The sequence below is a fragment of the Salvelinus sp. IW2-2015 genome, linkage group LG3 (genome assembly GCF_002910315.2).
Source record: "Salvelinus sp. IW2-2015 linkage group LG3, ASM291031v2, whole genome shotgun sequence".
Classification (NCBI taxonomy): domain Eukaryota; kingdom Metazoa; phylum Chordata; class Actinopteri; order Salmoniformes; family Salmonidae; genus Salvelinus; species Salvelinus sp. IW2-2015.
Genome location: NC_036840.1, coordinates 32,004,599 through 32,025,218, shown reverse-complemented (window position 1 = coordinate 32,025,218; position 20,620 = coordinate 32,004,599). Strand labels below are relative to the sequence as shown.

General features: G+C 43.3%; 2 protein-coding genes across 7 annotated transcripts; one reads left to right on the top strand and one right to left on the bottom strand.

Annotated features, from left to right (window-relative positions):
* Positions 1-16: 16 nt before the first annotated feature.
* LOC111954934 (Y-box-binding protein 2-B) lies at positions 17-5,003 on the bottom strand. Of its 4 annotated transcripts, none has more exons than XM_023974876.2 (9): positions 4,667-5,003; positions 3,281-3,344; positions 3,036-3,069; positions 2,719-2,820; positions 2,167-2,415; positions 1,796-1,878; positions 1,441-1,657; positions 1,203-1,352; positions 17-1,033 (listed from the first exon to the last, which is right to left on the bottom strand). In XM_023974876.2, exons 1-9 carry the CDS (start codon positions 4,743-4,745, stop codon positions 998-1,000), a joined length of 1,014 nt encoding a protein of 337 aa, XP_023830644.1. In that variant the 5' UTR covers positions 4,746-5,003; the 3' UTR covers positions 17-997. The 4 variants fall into 4 exon arrangements, with proteins under 4 accessions (XP_023830644.1, XP_023830653.1, XP_023830679.1 ...); XM_023974885.2 differs by having other exon boundaries at positions 2,731-2,820; positions 4,667-4,917; XM_023974911.2 differs by lacking the exon at positions 4,667-5,003 and adding an exon at positions 3,482-3,850 and having other exon boundaries at positions 2,719-2,865.
* LOC111954955 (eukaryotic translation initiation factor 5A-1) lies at positions 3,798-20,614 on the top strand. Of its 3 annotated transcripts, none has more exons than XM_023974942.2 (6): positions 3,798-3,843; positions 11,753-11,922; positions 12,246-12,350; positions 13,109-13,240; positions 18,011-18,083; positions 19,521-20,614. In XM_023974942.2, exons 2-5 carry the CDS (start codon positions 11,755-11,757, stop codon positions 18,071-18,073), a joined length of 468 nt encoding a protein of 155 aa, XP_023830710.1. In that variant the 5' UTR covers positions 3,798-3,843; positions 11,753-11,754; the 3' UTR covers positions 18,074-18,083; positions 19,521-20,614. The 3 variants fall into 3 exon arrangements, with proteins under 3 accessions (XP_023830710.1, XP_023830693.1, XP_023830702.1); XM_023974925.2 differs by lacking the exon at positions 3,798-3,843 and adding an exon at positions 3,913-4,079; XM_023974934.2 differs by lacking the exon at positions 3,798-3,843 and adding an exon at positions 9,390-9,771.
* Positions 20,615-20,620: the final 6 nt, after the last annotated feature.

Here is a 20,620-nt window from a genome sequence, read left to right as displayed (position 1 = left end):
CATACAAAGAACTGCATTGTAGTCTTTGCAAACATGATTTTTATAGACATTCTGATACTGACATTGCACATAATCCCCTCCAAAAAAGCACATACAAAAACAAAAAAGATTTCATTAAACCAGCCTCAGGCCTTTATGAGAGGGGGTGGGCAGCAGCATGTTTTAGAATCTGGGGGGGGGTGTCAGGTCCCAGACCACTACACTCATACCTGCTTTGCTTTTATGTTATCAAACTTAAAGAGGCTGGATCCGCTCCAATGCTTGTGCCCATTCTCAGTCAATTAAAGAACACTTGCTGGGGGTTTTGTGGTTTAAATGGGCATCCAAGCAGGTTCACACTTCCCCCCCCTCAATTTATTCTAAAATTGAGTATTTTCTCTATTGTAAACACACATAACCCACTATATCCCTTCCTCTCCTCCTCCCATACACAGTGTGTCGACAAGTCAGGTGGGGTGGCTATGTACTGTTAGATGGGGGACTGCGTCTAACGGTCCCTAGGACCGACAGAGCGAGACCGACAGGATGCCAAGAGGGTAGAGCCCAACATTAAAACAAAATAAACTGAACACAAAATAATGCCACAACTTAAAACTTCCAACCTCAAAACAAGCAGTGGGTCCCACAGGATTTGAGCCATCAATTGGCAACCAAATTACACCTGCAATATAGGTGGGCTTTCATTGAACGCCAGAATGTCCCAAAATTATAAAGCAAACAGGAAAAGCATAATCCATGCCTGGTGCTTTCCATCCCGTCAAAAGACTTATGTAATTCCTCTAAAAACCCATATGTAGAAAAACAACTAATTACTTAAGGAACTAAATGGTCACATTCTAGTGACATCAGCTACGAGATGGCCAACGATGCGGTTTTGTAGTAGTGCAATAGGCGTAACGCTAAACCCTCCTCCAACCAACCCCTGAAAGGTTGCATCAGTTTAGCGTGGGGTCCCACCGCTTGCATGGGGTCACGTGACACCATCCACTCAGAGGCGTCATTCTGCGGCCACGGGAACTGTCGTGGCAGGTGCCTGGAAAGGAAGGTTTTTTAGACTTAGTTGGCCATAACTATCCAAAGAATCTATATTAAAATGAAACTACACAAATGATAACCTACAGTAAGACTTCAGCAGCCAAGTTATGACCAGAAGAAACAGTTAGTAAAAATAGAAGTACTGAGAAGACTTGGGTGCCTCGTACCTCTGGTGATTTGTGGATGGTTTTGGGGGAGGACTTGGGGGAAATCTTGGGGGAGCCTTTAGGGGAGGACTTGGGGGAGGGCTTGACATCAGCTGGCTTGGAGGTCTGAGGGGGGGTGCTAGGCCCCAAGGCTGGCTTCTCTGTCCCATCCTAAGACATGAACAGAGGGGAAACTTTGTCACGTAACATATTGTACAGGGKGAAACATTTCCGTCACAACATTACATGAGCGGCTCACTTTAGAGACAGTGTTAGACTCAGAGTTCCTCTGCCTGCGGCGGCTGAACTGTCGGCGGGGTTTCTGGCTTTCTTCATTGGCCTGCTTCCTGTTTGTCTGCTGGGCCTCCTGGGCCTCCACCTCCTTCTGTCCGTCCGCTGCCTGGCCTTCCTGCCTCTCAGTGGGGGCGCTGCCATCCTGCTTACCCTCCCCAGGGGGTGGGCGAGGACGGAATGGCCTGAGAAGGTTAGGTGGCGGGGGACAAAGTCAAATGTACACAGTCAAATTGGCCTATGGGCTCAAAAAGATCCATTGACATTAAGATCCTATCCCAAATAAATCTGCCAGCAAAAAAATGCCATGTCACAAGTCTCACCTGCGGTACTGGGGCCTGAACCTGCGCGGTGGCGGCCTCTGCTGGTCGCCTTCCACTGCTCCCTCCTGTTCCCCTGACTCGCCCTGGGGAGAGAACAGACAACATGACACTAAAGGAGAGAACTGATTACACAACAGATATTCACAGGATGAGGTCCAACCTTCCTTAACCCCATCCCTCCATTTGCAGACATTTACAAACTGGACAGAAGCAAGCAATATTCCTAGTAAATGAAAGTAGAAGGAAATAGCTGGTAGTAAGTTCCATTCATATTACTTTATCCATCCGTTTTTCTCTTCAAATAAGTCAACATGGAGGGAAAGGAACTTTAAACTGTTGGGATGCACCTTTTCCATCCATCTACTCCTCACCTCTTGTCCTTCCCGTCTGGGTCGGCGGGGCCTGCGTCGGCGGGGCGCGGGTCGTTCACCACCGTTCTCCCCTCTGCCATTCTCCCCTTCGCCTTCCGAGGTGGGGACAGAGGTGCCGTCACCCTTCTCATCATCGGGCCGAGGGCTGCGAGGGGAGATGCGGCGGCGGAAGCGACGTTTGTTGGGCGCATAGCGGCTGCCTTTCACAGGAACGCCGCTAGGCCCAGTCACGTTGGCAGCCTCAGAGCCCTGAGAGAGGGAAAGAGCTTGTTGGAGAGATATTTAAGACAATGAAAATGTTATTGAATTCTCAATGTACAATTCAACCAGTTTTAGTGACATTGAAATTGAAGGGATAATTCCCACAATCAATATTTCCCATTCATTTGACTTTTCTCCGAATGTAGAAAGCTGCACACCTTATGGCATAAAACTGAACATGGCTTACAACTAAGTCAGAGGCATGAAAAGGTCTGTCGCATTTTGATTTGTGATATCTATCCCTTTTAGGCTTGTTAATTATGGGTGATATAAAATGAAAGCCATCCTTACAGGTTTACCTACCTTGGCGGCCTCGACCACATCAAACTCCACCACCTCCCCATCTCCAACACTGCGAAGGAACTTCCTGGGGTTGTTGTTCTTGATGGCAGTCTAAACAGCAGATGGATTGGGTGATGTGATACAGGGTTGTATTCACTAGGCACCAAACAGAAGAAAGCAGACTGAAACAGTAAGGGACTACCTGAACTGGTCCAATAGGAAACCCTCCTTTTCAATTGTAAAACAGTGCGCATTAATGAATGTGACCCAGTGGTATTAAGCAGCAGGTGCTCTTCCTGACATGAACTTAATCTTGCTGGGCTTACCTGATGAACAAAGACATCTTCTTTGGTGTCGTTTCTGAGAGGAAAAATAACATCACTAATGACAATTCCCATCCATCCATCCATGACAAACCATATCCATGTTAAAGTGTCAGATAGCTGTACTACAATGTGTACGCTTTGTGATAAATGTAATGCCCATTAGTGTACAGTTTAATTGCACATCAGACAGCCACATTAAACAAAATAAATGATTCAGGGGCACCGTCTAGCACATAACATGGTACCTGTTGATAAAGCCATAGCCATTGCGCACGTTGAACCATTTCACGGTGCCTTGGACTGCAGTGGCTGCAAAAACAATGTAAAACATTTTTTTACCTTTATTTTATTAGGGATTCATGCTGGGACCAAAAGGTATTTTACAGATGAGCCCTGTATACACGCACGTACACAAATAAACGAAAAGTAAAACAACCATAGCATACCGTTGTCAGTAAAAGAAAGCTCCGCAGACTTTTGGATAAATACTATTCACAAATATCAAATTCAAGTCAAACCTTTAGGTCACTTGGCCATCAATGAATAGCATCTGAAGACTTAACGGGAAAGTATTACATTACCATAATGTCTAAAATGTCCTCCCTTATCGGAACTTCTTTTATCAACCAAAGTACTTCAAGCTAGGCTGCAGGATATGGCATTCGTGTCAATCATTAACAATACTTGACTAGAACCTACGGACTAGGGCAAGTGGGACTAATGTTTCCTGTGAAAACATTTACATTTTCGACATCGTGGTTAGTGCAATACATGAATACGCCTAGTAGTTGCAACTAAAAACAAAGAAGTAATTGCCACCGCTATTGGAATGTTGAATTGCAACTTCAGTCAAAGAATTTGCACCACTGCGCAATGCAATGCTGAAAACATTTTATGAAAGCCAGAACGTGGCAAATAAGTATGGATAAGTGATTATTTTGATCCGAAGGACTGTTAGATGGGAAAATCAGACTTCAATCGATACTCAATCAATGACCTACACCTGTGAACGAATTCCCTCCGCCTTGGAAAACGTGACATCTGGTAAAGTGAAGTTAAAGTATCATTTTGACAGCATTAGCCTAAATTCAACCACGTCGATAACTACATTTGTTTTAATTAATTTATAAAACCGAGTGCGTATAAACAGGTTGGCACATTACCAACCGCACAAACCAGCGAGGGGTAATTTGAAAAAAACGTATGTCGTATGCGCTTCTTGAATAATATGTATCAACATTGATGTCATAGTCTTATAATAGAGCAGACATATAAACCAATTATATAAAATTGTTTAAAGCCCAAGTCAGTACGTAAAATATGGACGTGGAACTCGAGAAACGATACACTCCAAAAACTGCTTAGGTTCAGCACAATTTGACCTGGGTGTGCAATGTGGGCTACTCCAATTGATTAACATCACCCAAGACCTACAAACTGACAAGATAATGAAAATATAGCCTACGCACTTTATCTACTCAATTTGTAGCCAGCTGACATCTTTAACGCATTGATTTGAAACACCTGGCCAATGTCGCTGCCTTGATAAATCCACACATACAACACTAACGAATTATTCAAACTTTTGTCAAGGAAGGTCTCTTCGCCACTAGTAATTATACTTTCCCTACCTATAATTTTTCTCTCCGGCTGTGGCGGTTCTTCCACTGGTGCCGACGATGGGGCGCTCTGCGCTTCTGTGTCGGTCATACTCGCAAGGATACAGATTCACAATAATGTCCCCCTCTTGTCTTAACTTTGCTCAGATCACCACCGCAAACTTTTTATCCAGACAACGTCCCGGGATTCCCGATGTTAACCGCGCCCTCATTGGTATCATAATAGCCAATCCAGCAGTCTCATAGGCTCAGCAAGGAAGGCAATTGGAAGGGCCAAGGCTGCGAATAATGACATGTTTGAAAGTGAAAGCAGGTAGGTAGACGGGTRATTGACTGAATGAGGTGTTGTTATGCATGCAACCTCTCAGGACTGTGAACGAGCGGGCATGGCCTATATATAGGATGTACAAATTATTTTGAAAGCACATAGCATAGGAAACATTAGCATAGGAAACCATGTGTGTTTAAAACGCAAAGCGGAATTCAGATGGCCTATCTATCATATATGATATAGTCTAGATCTTCTTGGTGTTCCCTTCTCCTATAGCATGAGTAATGAGCGCATTATATATATTTAAAAAATAATAATAATAATACAACAATAACGCACAAAATAGGCTCTAGCCTAAGGCATACTTAGGCTTAGTTTACTTGGTCAGTCAATAATGTAGGCTAAATAGCCCTACTTGTCCAATCTGTTGCTACAGGCCCTAGGCCACTACACAACCTGTCTCTCTGTTTTGGATATTACAGCTCGTGCTGCCGTCAGATATAAATTAAACACAGTTGGTCCCGGCGCCAAATCAGTCAGCACAAACACCCCAGGCAGACATGGTAATCAAAAGTCCCCGGCCCCTCATCTTTTCTCAGGCCCATGCCCTGACTCATCCACCAGTCCCAATCCTCCCCACTCCTCCATTTTACCTCAGAGCCTCCACCTGGTCCTTTGGCCCTCCATACATACAGTGCCAGTCAAAAGTTTGTACACACCTACTCATTCAAAGGGTTTTCTTTATTTCGACTATTTTCTACATTGTAGAATAATAGTGAAGACATCAAAACTATGAAATAACACATATGGAATCATGTAGTAACCAAAAAAGTGTGAAACAAATCAATATATTTTATATTTGAGATTCTTCAAAGTAGCCACCCTTTGCCTTGATGACAGCTTTGCACACTATTGGCATTCTCTCAACCAGATTCACCTGGAATGCTTTTCCAACCGTCTTGAGGGAGTTCCCACATATGCTGAGCACTTGTTGGCTGCTTTTCCTTCACTCTGAGGTCCAACTATTCCAAACCATCTCAATTGGGTTGAGGTTTGGTGATTGTGGAGGCCAGGTCATCTGATGCAGCACTCCATYACTCTCCTTCTTGGTCAAATAGCCCTTGCACAGCCTGGAGGTGTGTTGGATCATTGTCCTGTTGAAAAACAAATGATAGTCCCACTAAGTGCAAACCAGATGGGATGGCGTATCGCTGCAGAATGCTGTGGTAGCCATGCTGGTTAAGTGTGCCTTGAATTAAAATAAATCACTGACAGTGTCACCAGCAAAGCACCATCACACCTCCTCCTCCATGCTTCACGGTGGGAACAACACATGCTGAGATCATCCGTTCACCTACTCTGTGTCTCACAAAGACACGGCGGTTGGAACCAAAAATTGCACATTTGGACAGATTTCAACCGGTCTAATGTCCATTGCTGGTGTTTCTTGGCCCAAGCAAGTCACTTCTTCTTATTGGTGTCCTTTATTAGTGGTTTCTTGCAGCAATTCGACCATGAAGGCCTGATTCACGCAGTCTCCTCTGAACAGTTGATGTTGAGATGTGTCTGATACTTGAACTCTGTGAAGCATTTATTTGGGCTGCAATTTAAGAGGCTGGTAACTAATGAACTGATCCTTTGCAGCAGAGGTAACTCTGGGTCTTCCTTTCCTGTGGCGGTCCTCATGAGAGCCAGTTTCATCATAGTGCATGATGTTTTTTGCGACTGCACTTGAAGAAACTTTCAAAGTTCTTGACATCTTCCGAATTGACTGACCATCATGTTTTAAAGTAATGATGGACTGTCGTTTCTCTTTGCTTGTTTGAGCTGTTCTTGCCATATTTTGGACTTGGTCTTTTACCAAATAGGGCTATCTTCTGTATACCACCCCTACCTTGTCACAATTGGCTCAAATGCATTAAGAACGAAAGAAACTCCACAAATGTACTTTTAACAAGGCACACCTGTTAATTGAAATGCATTCCAGGTGACTACCTCATGAAGCTGGTTGAGAGAATGCCAAGAGTGTGCAAAGCTGTCATCAAGGCAAAGGGTGGCTACTTTGAAGAATCTCAAATATAAAATATATTTAGATTTGATTAACACTTTTTTGGTTACTACATGATTCCATATGTCTTATTTCATAGTTTTGATGTCTTCACTATTATTCTACAATGTAGAAAATAGTCAAATAAAGAAAAACCCTTGAATGAGTAGGTGTTCTAAAACCTTTGACTGGTACTGTAGGACATGGGATTCATGTTTCACTGGGATAAATTTAACACACCGGGGAACTGCCAAGTTCTTTGGGGCCATCCACTGGACACTGACTGTGACTGCCACCATGTCAATGCCACCATTGGGGGCAATACCACCATAGGTAGCCTCTCACAAAGTGCAAAGACTTTTACCAATAATAAGACGCTGTTATTAGGCATGGGCTACATCAGCGACATATATTCAGCATTAAAACCAGAACCCTCTAAAACCTAAATCTACTTTWAAAAAAAAGGTTGAACATTTTACTATAGTATAATATTGCCTTGAAAGTCAAAAATGGTGAAGGGTAAGGGTTCATTCTCTATTGAGGCTTCGGTCAGTATCCAAGTGTGCGTTATTGTTTTATGTGTCGCGTTTACGTTCAATTGCATATGCATAGTAGTATTATGCATAGTATTGACGTCAAACGGAAGGACGCGGATGGTAAACACATGATTCTGCCAGTGTATGTTTGTGTTAAACTGGGGCTCATAGACTCGAATGTTAGACTCAACGTTCATATCGGTTGATAATATTGGCGTCAGACTGCTGAAGGTAAAAGGACCAAGGACAGGGAACGTTTGTGTTATTGTATCGTGTGTGACTTCCTGGTGTTTACAGAACACTGGAGCTGTGAGATAAGGATATCAGTGCCGGTGTTGTGCCGAAAATCTCTCCCCTGACAGAATTCTCCCCCCATTCGCGTGAACGCGCACACACTCAATTCTTCATTGCTGCGACTTGCTTGCTAGTTGAGATGTCTGATTTTCACTGCGTTGTCAGTTTAGCCTACATTTCACTGATCTTAGTAGCAGAAAGCATGTTTTATTTGTATCCTTAAAGGCAGCTGTCAATGATCACGTTAGGCTGCGTTTCATTCTATATTAATGGCGGTTTGATCGAGGGGTAGGCACTATTAATATCTGCAGTTTATGGTTTGGCTATTTGTTTCAAGTGTATTAGTCTATAAATAAATATTTTTGCCAAAATTCGTCATATCTTCCATGTCTTATTCGACTAGTAGTTGTTCTGAGATGTTTATTGCTTGCCTACATTTTACTCCCTCCTCTATGTTTACTATAATACACATACATGAATTATTCATCTTGGTTGCCTATCCTGACGTGAAGTTTGTTCTATAGAAAGTACTTGACCCTGATGTGTGCCACATTAAGTATTTGACTCTAGTGACACAATTAAGGAAATTAGAAGGGGGGGGGGGAGTATTTCAGCAAGACCATTTTCTTGCCTGCCGAAATCCCCCCCTTCTAATTTCCTTAATTTTGTCACTAGAGTAAACATTTCAGAACAACTACTAGTCGAATAAGACATGGGAGAGATGACAAATTTAGGGAAAGAGGTTTATTTATAGACTAATACACAAATAGCCAAACCGAAAACTGCAGATCAAACCGCCATAAAAATGAAATGAAATGCAGCCTAATGTGATCATTGACAGCTGCCTTGAAGGGCACAAATAAAACATGCTTTCTGTTACTAAGATCAGTGAAATGTGGGCTAAACTGACAACGGAGTGAAGAGCAGAAATCTCAACTAGCAACCAAGTCGCAGCAATGAAGAATTGAGTGTGTGCGCGTTCACGCAAAGGGGGGGATTCTGTCAGGGGGGAGATTTTCGGCACAACACCTGTTTGGAGAAATCAGTTGTAGCAGTTGAGCATGTACCAATGAACGGCTGCAATATACCTGTTAATTAACATTGATGATGAATATGAGTATGATGCATGAAATGTTAAGGCACACGTGTATGAAAGCATGTATTATGCTGTCCTCGAGCAGTTGTCTATTAATGTAATGTATTGTCCTGTTTCATGTTTTGTGTGGACCCCAGGAACAACAGCTGCTGCTTTAACAGTAGCTAATGGGGATCCTAATAAAATACTAAAATACTAGTTACATGGTGCACAAAACAGCGCCCATATTGTTATTCCCGAAGATAACAGTCATTAGAATGAATGAGAGGGTCCCCATGCCTAGTACATGCACTCGGTCTTGTTGGCTAGAAAATATTAATCTCTGTTATTTGATGCAGTTGAGATAAATGTATGTAATTTTCTTCTGGTTCTGAGCTCATTTGGACAAGAGGTTCCATTCCAAGTCTCTCGATATTCCCATGATTTCGCCCCCCTCCCCTGTTCTAGAATCTGAGGTTTGAGGGTGACCACGCCTGCGCACTGAGCACCATACTGCCGAGGTTCATTTCATGGGTATTTGGAAAGGCTGGATGAGGGAGTGAGTGAGTGAGCGAGCGAAAGGTGGAGAGTGCTAGGCTTTAAGGTTCACATTCTTTTTAGGCTGGCGGCTGACCTAAGCGTGCACCCCCCGACGAGAACGATTTCGACCGTGCGGAGGCTAGTGAAAGCGACTGGAATGAGAGAAAAATAAAGTGAGAGCTGATTTAGGAGTAAAGGAACGACAAGCAGAGGCACCGCGGCGGTAGACACCAGCCAGACAACCGTTAGCTACCGACGGAGAGAGAGAGAAAAGGAAAAAATTAAAAGGGGGACGGTTTGACATTTGTGTAAAGCGCACAGAGTAACCAAGTTGTGGAAACCTTAGTACACCGGGTAAGTTAGCATACTTATCATAACATGAATATAAAGGGCGTAATCTTGCGTGAGAATAACATTGCAAATGCACATGGCTGCTCATAGCTGTCACGTTATTTTCATGCTACATAGCTGGTCACTTGTGAGCATTGTGTGATGATAGCCTAGTAATAAAACAACATTGTATTGTTGGATAACCCTCCAGGCAATCGTTGTTTCCAGTTTGATAAGCAATATGCTGTTAAATTGGCCCTTGCTCACTAATAAAGTTTTCGCTACGTATCAGCCCACTACATTGATTTAATCAAAATAACTGGTGGTACGATTTTACGCATAGAAATTGACCCAAATAACTTGAACCGAAACTCATCCTGCAGTTATGCACGCCRTAGCCTTATCATACGCATAAGCTTAATAATTATACTCTAGTAGCCTACATTCCAATTAGCAACGTCGCCTATTCAATGTATCAAGATTACGATATCTCCTTATGTGCTTAATGTAACAATGTAACACACTGAAATGACCACGCGCTAATGTAACAATGTTGCACTTGGCTCGAGACTGSAGCGAGCCCCCAGTTATAGTGGGCCTCAGCCACTGAGCAGTGTTCATGCATGCAGCGACGCCGTCACTGACAGCACGTTAACGTTTTGTGCGCACTAGGCCGCACTCGGCTCCAACACTGCGGAGCAAGACACGCGTGCTATAAAAAGGTGGCAGCGACAGTTTTTCTGTCACTAATATGTTAAATTAACATATCCTTATTATTAATAAGTGTGTTTACGTGAGTCTCTTAATGTCAAAGTGGCCTTGTGTGTGTCAAGCGCCGTCGATAAGATGCTACCAGTATAATCAGTGTCGTTTACCAGGCTATGGCTGCAGACCGAATTAAATCATAGTAGATTACTTGGAATATGGGGCCGGCCATACTTTTGTAGAGCATTCTCTTGAATGGACATTACTTTCCACCTTTATCTTTGCCATTATTCTAATAGCAAGTTGACCGTTGTAATGTTTTTGACATTCTAACCGAAAAGCAAGACGCACCAGTGCACTGGGCCTTTCCTTGAATCGCGTCCACTCCGCCGCCACATAATCACTTACACACACTCAGCAAATAATACACCTGCTTGTTTCCATATTTAATTATTTGAAAATCTTCCTATTTTTCTGTCAATGGCACAAAAATAACAAAGATAAGGCCTATAAATGATTGCGTAAACTGTTATATATTTTTTGCTTATTGTGATTAGGCTATGGCTGACTGGTCCAGGTGCCATATCTCTGTTACTTTATTTAGCTCAGTCTGCTCTTTTTCCTCTCTCCTTATGGCAGTGAACCAGCTCTTCACGAATTTTGTATTCAATTAATAATGTTGCATTTCTTAAAGTTATTAAGTAAAATATGTAATTACTTCTCTGGTCATTTGGACAAATTCAAAATGATTATTGACAATTCACAGAGGGAGACAGTATAGGCCTACAGCACACTTCATTACACTGTAGATAATAATTTTTATTTTGCTTACTAATGTGTTTATTGTTAATAATATGAAGTTTGCAGGAGTACACTCCCTTTGTATACATTTATTCTTTAGCAAGGCCTTTTAAACATCTATTGTAGACTTATCAACAAATAGCTCATTTCCAAAGCATAAGCCATAACCAATATGTATTAGAATGGAGTTAGAGGCATGTAGACCACTTGGAGTTATTGGTCTCTGCCCTGAACTGCCCTCCCACAGGACTCCTCCCCCTATGGCAGGACTCCTCTGCCCCCAACCCCAGGGCTCCTCCCCCAACCCCTGAACTCCCATCCCCCTCCCCATGACTTCTACCCCAGGACTCCTCGGTATTTGAGTGATGTCATTACCAGTGATGCCATTACCAGTGATGTCATTACCAGCAGTGTCATTAACCAGTTCTTAGTCCTCGTTAACCTCTCTCCATATCCCCCCTTCCCTCTCCCCGCTGTGACATCATGGGCTCGGGAGCAGGTATGGCAGACGCAGACGTCGACTTCCAGACAGGCGATGCCGGGGCATCCGCCACCTTCCCCCAGCAGTGCTCGGCCCTGCGCAAGAACGGCTTCGTGGTGCTGAAGGGACGACCCTGCAAGATCGTGGAGATGTCCACCTCCAAGACCGGAAAACATGGCCACGCTAAGGTCAGTGGTGTCTGACTGTAACCATTTTTATAGCTCTGGATAATGAGTGATAATAAAGATGTTGTGTTCCATGCAGACATAATTACATTGATCAGAGTAATGAGAAAGAGTAGCTGTGGCTGTTATCTTGAATTCGGTAAGACGTTCCTCCAGTCAAAAGAACAAGACTTTCTCACATTTGCAGCGTTATCCTGAACTTCACACTATATGTCTTGTCTATGTGCTGTGTGTCTATGTGCTGTGTGTCTATGTTCTGTGTGTCTATGTGCTGTGTGTCTGCCAGCTCCATAAACAGTTTTGTGTTTTGTTTTCTTTATGGGCAGGTCCACATGGTTGGTATTGACATCTTCAACGGCAAGAAGTATGAGGATATCTGTCCCTCCACCCACAACATGGACGTCCCCAACATCAAGAGACTGGACTACCAGGTGAAGGGCCAAAGTAGTGAGGAGGACAGAAAGGACGGAGGGAGAGAGGGAGAAGTAGAGAGAAAGAGGTATTGCCAGTTTGAGTGAGATGGCCAGTTACCCAAAATTCTGATTCCCTATTTCTAATTCCCTGACTCACGCCCCTGCCTCAAATCAAATCCAATTTCATTTCTCACATGCGGCGAATATAACAGGTGTCGATGTGCCCCTTGTTGGAAGATCTGAGGGGATTGATTAGGTGTCAACAGTATCGTGGAAACTCCCTCTAGTCTATTAACAGGCTAAGTGGAGACATCAGCATTTTTCCTGTACCAATCCAGTGGGAAGGTGAGGGAAAGTCCATGAGGGTAGAGGAACGCATCGTAGTATTTGTGCTGATGTAGGCGAAGGTCATTATTTAGTAAAACACTGGGATGGAATGTCTTTGAGCTACACCAGCACATGTTCCAAACTTTTTCATGGTCCTTAGAGCTGGATAGGGAACCTCAAGTAGGTAGCTGTTCTTTCTCCTGTGCTCATTTCCATTCTCTTTGGGCTGGGAGATTTTGGCACTGTGGGTAGGGGTGTCAGTCAGTTGATTGGAGGGCACAAAAGAGCTCAAATTGGTAGACTGGCAGTGCATTGGCATTCACAAAAGGAGCAGAAACTAAAACAAAGAGCCTATTTCATACATTGTCTCTTATCTTTTCTGTCATCATAACACAACCTTATTCTCATCTCTTCTTATCCTTTCACTCCCTCCTCACTTCCCCCTGCAGTTGATTGGGATCACGGATGGTTACCTGTCTCTGCTCCAGGACAGTGGTGAGGTGAGAGAGGACCTGAAGATGCCAGAGGGAGACATGGGCAAAGAGATCGAAACCAAGTACGACGCTGGAGAGGAAATTCTGGTCAGTGGTGTTCCCGTTTCCTCTCTTCTTGTTGTTGTTGGTTTTTCTTGTTCTTCTATGATTCTCCCTGGAGAGAAAATTACATTGTTGTTTTTATTGAACCTTTTGTTGATGAGGCAAGTCAGTTAAGAACAAATTCTTATTTACAATGAAGGCCTAAACCGGCTAAACCCGGACAACATATTTGTCACGCCCTGACCTTAGAGATCCTTTTAATTCTCTATTTGGTTAGGTCAGGGTGTGACTAGGGTAGGCAATCTATGTTTTCTATTTCTTTGTTGGCCTGGTATGGTTCCCAATCAGAGGCAGCTGTCTATCGTTGTCTCTGATTGGGGATCATATTTAGGCAGCCTTTTCCCACCTGTTGTTTGTGGGATCTTGTTTTTGTGTAGCTGCCTGTGAGCAGCCTAGAACGTCACGTTTCGTTTTCTTCTGTATTGTTTTTGGTGGGTTTCATATTTATTAAACATTTGGAACTCTAAGTACGCTGCGCCTTGGTCCATTCATTCAGACGAGCGTGACAGAAGAYCCCACCACAACTGGACCAAGCAGCGTGCCCGGGAGGAGATGGCATCCTGGTCTTTGGAGGAGGTCGAGGAGAGAATATCCTGGACTTGGGAGGAAGTCTTGGCAAGACACGAAACCCTGCCGGGGAAGCAGGCGGAAGCAGCAAAGGAGCAACAACGACGACACCGGGGTTCGCGACCACAACGGAAGCCCGAAAGCCAGCCTAAAAATTTTTTTTGGGGGGGGCACACGGGGTGGTTGGCGGAGCCAGGGTTTGAACCAGAGCCAACTCCCGGTACTCACCGTGGTGAGTGTGTCACCGGTCAGGCACCATGTTTTGCGGTGATACGCACTGTGTCTCCAGTGCGCATCCACAGCCCGGTGCGTTCTGTGCCAGCTCCCCACACTTGCCGTGCGAAAGTGGGCATCTGTCCAGGACGGGTGGTGCCGGCTCAGCGCGCCTGGTCTCCAGTGCGCCTCCTCGGTCCAGGATATCCTGCGCCGGCTCTACGCGCTGTATCTCCGGTGCGCCTTCACAGCCCAGTGCGTCCTGTGCCAGCTCCACGCACTTGCCGTGCGAAGGTGGTCCTTTGTCCAGGACGCGTTGTGCCAGCTCTACACTCCAGACCTCCAGTGCGCCTCCACGGTCCAGTATATCCTGTGCCAGCTCCATGCACCCGGTCTCCAGTGCATGTCTCCAGCCTGGTACGTCCTGTGCCAGCTCCACGCACGACGCCTCCGGCGACGGTCCACGGCCCGGAGCCCCCAGCGACGGTCCCCGGTCCRGAGCCCCCGGCGACGATCCCCGCACCAGAGACGCCACCAAAGTTGGCGGAGCGGGGTCTGCGTCCCGCACCGGAGCCGCCACCGAGGGTAGATGCCCACCCGGACCCTCCCCTATAGGTTCAGGTTTACAGGCGGAGTCCGCACCTTTGGGGGGGGTTACTGTCACGCCCTGACCTTAGATCCTTTTAATTGTAAATGTAAATGTAATTCTCTATTTGGTTAGGTAAGGGTGTGACTAGGGTGGGCAATCTATGTTTTCTATTATTTGTTGGCCTGGTATGGTTCCCAATTAGAGGCAGCTGTCTATCGTTGTCTCTGATTGGGGATCATATTTAGGCAGCCTTTTCCCACCTGTTGTTTGTGGGATCTTGTTTTGTGTAGCTGCCTGTGAGCAGCCCAGAACGTCACGTTTCGTTTTCTTCTGTATTGTTTTTGGTGAGTTTCATATTTATTAAACATGTGGAACTCTAAGTACGCTTGGTCCATTCATTCAGACGAGCGTGACAATATGTCCCTTTTTAGCGTTATGGTTTTGTAAGACAGTGTTGCATAGCTCTCATCAGGTGTGTAGATAGACATATCTGATTCATGTTTTCCTCTCTTCTTCTGATCCATTTACTCAGTGTGTGCTTGGTGGAAACGGCTTATAGGTCGTTATCAATAAAACGTCTCAATAGCATTTGATTTGTCTGCTGGGGGGCAAGGAGACCTCCAGCTCTGGCATGTAGCTAGCTAGCTAGCTAAAGCAAACAACATGTCATTTAGCTTGCTTCATCAGAGAGTAGCCTTTCGGGAAAGAGCTTGTCTTCATCTTGGTAAAGTTGTCAGTCGGACTACTGTTATCACCACTATAGATGGCAAGCAAATCAAACAATATTTGGATATAGCCATCTAGTTTATCCGCTGAAAGTTTGCTTGTTAACTAGCCATATTGACTTGATACAGTTGAAGTCGGAAGTTTACATACACTTAGGTTGGAAAAAACATACACTTGTTTTTCAACCACTCCACAAATGTATTGTTAACAAACTATAGTTTTGGCAAATCGGTTAGGACATCTACTTCGTGCATGACACAAGTACATTTTCCAACAATTGTTTACAGACAGATTATGTAACTTACAATACACTGTATCACAATTCCAGTGGGTCAGAAGTTTACATACACTAAGTTTACTGTATGTTTTAAACAGCTTGGAAAATTCCAGAAAATGATGTCATGGCTTTAGAAGCTTTTGATAGGCTAATTGACATCATTTGAGTCAATTGGAGGTGTACCTGTGGATGGATTTCAAGGCCTACCTTCAAACTCAGTGCCTCTTTGCTTGACATCATGGGAAAGTCAAAAGAAATCAGCCAAGACCTCAGAAGAAAATTGTAGACCACAAGTCTGGTTCATCCTTGGGAGCAATTTCCAAACCTGAAGGTACCACGTTCATCTGTACAAACAATAGTACGCAAGTATAAACACCATGGGACCACGCAGCCGTCATACCGCTCAGGAAGGAGACACGTTCTGTCTCCTAGAGAAAAACGTACTTTGCTGCGAAAAGTGCAAATCAATCCCAGAACAACAGCAAAGGACCTTGTGAAGATGCTGGAGGAAACGGGTACAAAAGTATCTATATCCACAGGCTTGCAAGTCGAAGAACACCATCCCAACCGTGAAGCACGGGGTGGCAGCATCATGTTGTGGGGGTGCTTTGCTGCAGGAGGGACTGGTGCACTTCACAAAATAGATGGCATCATGAGGGAGGAAAATTATGTGGATATATTGAAGCAACATCTCAAGACATCAGTCAGGAAGTTAAAGCTTGGTCGCAAATAGGTCTTCCAAATGGACAATGACCCCAAGCATACTTCCAAAGTTGTGCGAAAATGGCTTAAGAACAACAAAGTCAAGTTATTGGTGTGACCATCACAAAGCCCTGACCTCAATCCTATAGAAAATGTGTGGGCAGAACTGAAAAAGCATGTGCGAGTAAGGAGGCCTACGAACCTGACTCAATTACACCAGCTCTGTCGGGAGGAATGTGCCAAAATTCACCCAACTTATTGTGGGAAGCTTGTGGAAGGCTACCCAAAACGTTTGACCCAAGTTAAACAATTTAAAGGCAATGCTACCAAATACTAATTGAGTGCATGTGAACTTCTGACCCACTGGGAATGTGATGAAAGAAATAAAAGCTGAAATAAATCATTATCTCTACTATTATTCTGACATTTCACATTCTTAAAATAAAGTGGTGATCCTAACTGACCTAAGACAGGACATTTTTTCTAGGATTAAATGTCAGGAATTGTGAAAAACTGAGTTTAAATGTATTTGGCAATGTAAACTTCCGACTTCAACTGTATGTTATTAGCTAGCTAGCCAATTTGACATGGCCCATCAATCAATGTAGTCTGTCTGTCAGCAGCAATCGTGATTAAACACTATTTAAAAACAATGTTGAAAAGGGGATAATGTTTGCTAACTTTGCTAAGTAGGCCTGTGTTGGTTGGAGAAAAAAGTACATTATTTCAACTAACCAACCACTATGTGTAGCCAATTGTAAAAAGTTTATACCAGTAGTTCGCAAAGTAAACATTATCAGCCATCAGTAACGTGACTTTGGCAAATGCGCCCTTCTGCTGCTTGACAGGCAGACCCCACAAAGGATGGAAAATTAACCTAAACCACTCGTACTTGTCAGGTATAGTTCACTTTTTTATATCACTCAAATATCCATTTAATGGTGGCAAATATTGAGACATATCGTGAGGCTCTACCCTCATGTATCTGAAATTACATGATCAATGGATGTTTACTGATCATGAAAAGCATGCAGTTATACCTACTTTCTGTAGATTTATAATTCTGATAGAGCTAAATGTGCACAATTGTTTTGCATGGAATAATCTGACATTTGTAGTTCTGACTATTCAAGAGGTGATGACATTACAACCAAATAGTTAACATTTCTATAATAATCCCTTGAAACCGGCACTCGGTTGTCAATGGTTTTAGAGAAGCTGCGGGTTTCCAAGCCCCCCGGAAAACAAATCAAGCGCTCTGCCACTTATTGTGATGTTTTATTGATAACAACCCATTACAGCCGCTATTGTCACATTGAACCCGTATACTTCTGGGAATTGAATGTCCCTGTCACAAACTGTTCAAAATATCAGAGCACACACTGGCTTAGCAGAGCAAACAAATGCCCTCACTTCAGTTAACAATGAATATTGGCAGCACTAGAGATACATGGAATTCATCAGTAAGACTGTACCATACTCCCAGCAGCTCTCTGCATTCCCAAGTCAACCGGCTGTAAAAGTTGTGTTATGGTTTGGGGGTTACAGTTACTTCAAGTCTCAGGGAAGGGGATGATGTCACAGCCTAAGATGGCCACACCTAGTTTACTTCCACTACACCTGCAAAGTTGTTGTTCTTCTAATAATAATCATTTAAAAATCATTTTTGTTTGTTTCCCAGATCACTGTTCTGTCTGCAATGAATGAGGAGGCTGCAGTTGCCATCAAGGCCATGGCTAAATAAGACACTACAGGTAAACACAGAAGCTTTCTGTATCCCAACCGACGTACCTGTCACCCCTCACCTCAGTCATACACACACTGCCTGTGACAAAAGTGGCTGGAAATGTGTGGTATGTGTGTGTCATGCCATGCATTTTATTTGTATGTTTATTTATCAGCCAAGGCTAGGTACACTCTTTACTTTGCCTAACAACATACTGACGCGCTTTGGCTGCTACACAGGCTACTTTCTTATTTCATTTACTAGGCTGTGTAGTCTTTAAGCTGACTACAGCGTATGTCTGTTTTGAAAAACATGGGGAAATAACTGGACTGTATACTGAGGATGTCTTACATGTTAATTAAATTAAATCTCTGAAGGGTACCTGTGAAGCAATATGTTACAGCAATGGACTTTTCTACCCCTTATGCACTTTGTACTTGTTATTATTCATTTACGGTATTTATGTACAAACACAATGTGTGTATATGTGTATATCTTGTATAAAGAGTTGTTTTAATATAGATTCCCATGCTTGGTGTATTTGTGTGAGTGTAATGGTATATTTCAGTGGTTTTCTAACTTTTTCAGTGGTGACACAATTTTTCACAACCCCGGCCCAAATCTAATGACACACCCTTAAAATCGGTTCAATTATTTTACATCAACAAATAACCTAAAATTCATTGCATTCGTCTCTTATCAAAATGAAAAGAACCCAATAAATACATTTAGTCCATAAAATTGTATTTTTCTAATTATCTTTCTCAAAACGTTTGTATATTGTCCCATGCAATAATCTGTACTCTTAAAGGGATACTTCCGGATTTTGGCAATGAGGCCTTTTATCTACTTTCCCAGTCAGATGAACCTGTGTTTACCAGTTTTATGTCTATGCGTGCAATTGCTAACTAACGTTAGCGCAATGACGAAGTGTATGGGTATCTGCTAGCATGCTAGCAGGTACCCATAGACTCAGATACCCATAGACTTCCAGTAATTGTGCTGATACTAGTTAGCATTAGCTCACTAAACTACCTCTAACTTCCTACATAATGTGCACCGACATAAAAATGGTATCCACAAGTTCATCTGACTCTGGGGAAGTAGATAAAGGGCCTCATTGCCAAAATCCTGAATATCCCTTTAATTCGAAAATTGAAGAGTACCGACCCCACTGAAGTTCTGCTGCGACCCCGACTTTGAATACCACTGGATATGAAATGTGAGGTCAAGGTTGTTGAATGTGCTGTTGGTTACTGTATTTTGATGTGTGAACGGATCTTTGTGTTTGGAGTGTGTACTGTACCTCAAAGAACTTGTGAACTGTTTTGTATTGATGCACACAACTACACTGTCCGCTTTTTTTCTTTCTTCCTCATTCACTTCTTCTTGCTCTTTTTCCCTTTTTCTCATTTTCTACCTATCCTACCCCTGTACTTTCCTTGTCCTCCCCACTCTCTTCCAGGGGTTAACAAGATGCACTGGATCTGAAAAAGGAGGGAATACGGCCATGTCAATGCTATTCTCTCTTTTTCTTTATTTTTTAAATTTTTCGTTAACTCTCCCTCTGTACTTTCTCACCCTTCTCTGGGTAAAATTGGAAACTAATTTCAATAAATAATTGGAAATTGCAAACAGTCAAAACATTCTCTCTATATATTTATATATATATATATACATACACAGCATACAAGTCAGCACCAGTACACACACACAGACAGCATACAAATCAGCACCAGTACACACACAAGTCAGTACACACACAGCATACAAGTCAGCACCAGTACAGACTAATGGAGAAAGAAGTGCTCTCACAAACATGCCGCCTGTAAGGGCGTAGGTAGCTACTGCACCTACAGTCAGGGGAGGGCTGGTGGAAATGTCTCAAATGTCTTTTTTGTAAATTCTCTCCTGATTGATCAAGGGCTTCTTCAACTCTAGATTTATGATGAGTGATGCTGTTCTGTTTAGGAGCGCTGTGCTCGTAATGTTGCAATAGAAATATAGAACTGGCACCATTTTCAATGGAACAATGGAGACTTGTCAGGTCTATACATTACTATCTGATTTTCAGTGATCCGCCCTTCTGAATGAGCCCCATATGTCCTATTCAATATTGTGTGTATCGTATATCACCTAAACTTGTCTGTTAAAAGATGCCAGGATCAGACCTTTCAGAGTAGGAGTTGAACAAGCGTCACACACAAGCATTTGGGAGAAAGGAAACTCGCATGCCAATTCCAGTGTTTCACAAGTATCTGATTGAGACCACGTACAGGACCTTTCAGCAAAGAACTTAGGAACCACAATCGGTCCCTTGTCTTCCATTTCCCTCGACACCTTGGCAAAGACCCTTAGAGGCTGCCAACAGAGCAGGTAGCTAGCTAGTAGACACACTGAGTCACCTATAGGGAGAGGCACCAAGTAGTTGACCCATTATTACTTTGTACAAACTCATGAGAAAGTTATGGCATGTTTTTTGCTTTATTGTATTCACAAAGAAGTCCAAACTGTGCAGAACGTCTCCCACCCAAACAAAATTAAAGACAAATTGTTAAATTGTGA

Bases quoted from the DNA above. Each gene is read 5' to 3' on its own strand.
- LOC111954955 (XM_023974925.2), top strand. From the start codon at position 4,028: ATGACCTACACCTGTGAACGAATTCCCTCCGCCTTGGAAAACGTGACA. The intron at 4,080-11,752 runs GTAAAGTGAAGT...GCTCGGGAGCAG, and splicing joins CTTGGAAAACGTGACATCTG to GTATGGCAGACGCAGACGTC. The intron at 12,351-13,108 runs GTGAAGGGCCAA...TTCCCCCTGCAG, and splicing joins TCAAGAGACTGGACTACCAG to TTGATTGGGATCACGGATGG.
- LOC111954934 (XM_023974876.2), bottom strand. From the start codon at position 4,745: ATGACCGACACAGAAGCGCAGAGCGCCCCATCGTCGGCACCAGTGGAA. The intron at 2,416-2,718 runs GTAAGGATGGCT...TCCCTCTCTCAG, and splicing joins CCGCCAAGGTAGGTAAACCT to GGCTCTGAGGCTGCCAACGT. The intron at 1,034-1,202 runs GTACGAGGCACC...CTTCCTTTCCAG, and splicing joins CCATCCACAAATCACCAGAG to GCACCTGCCACGACAGTTCC.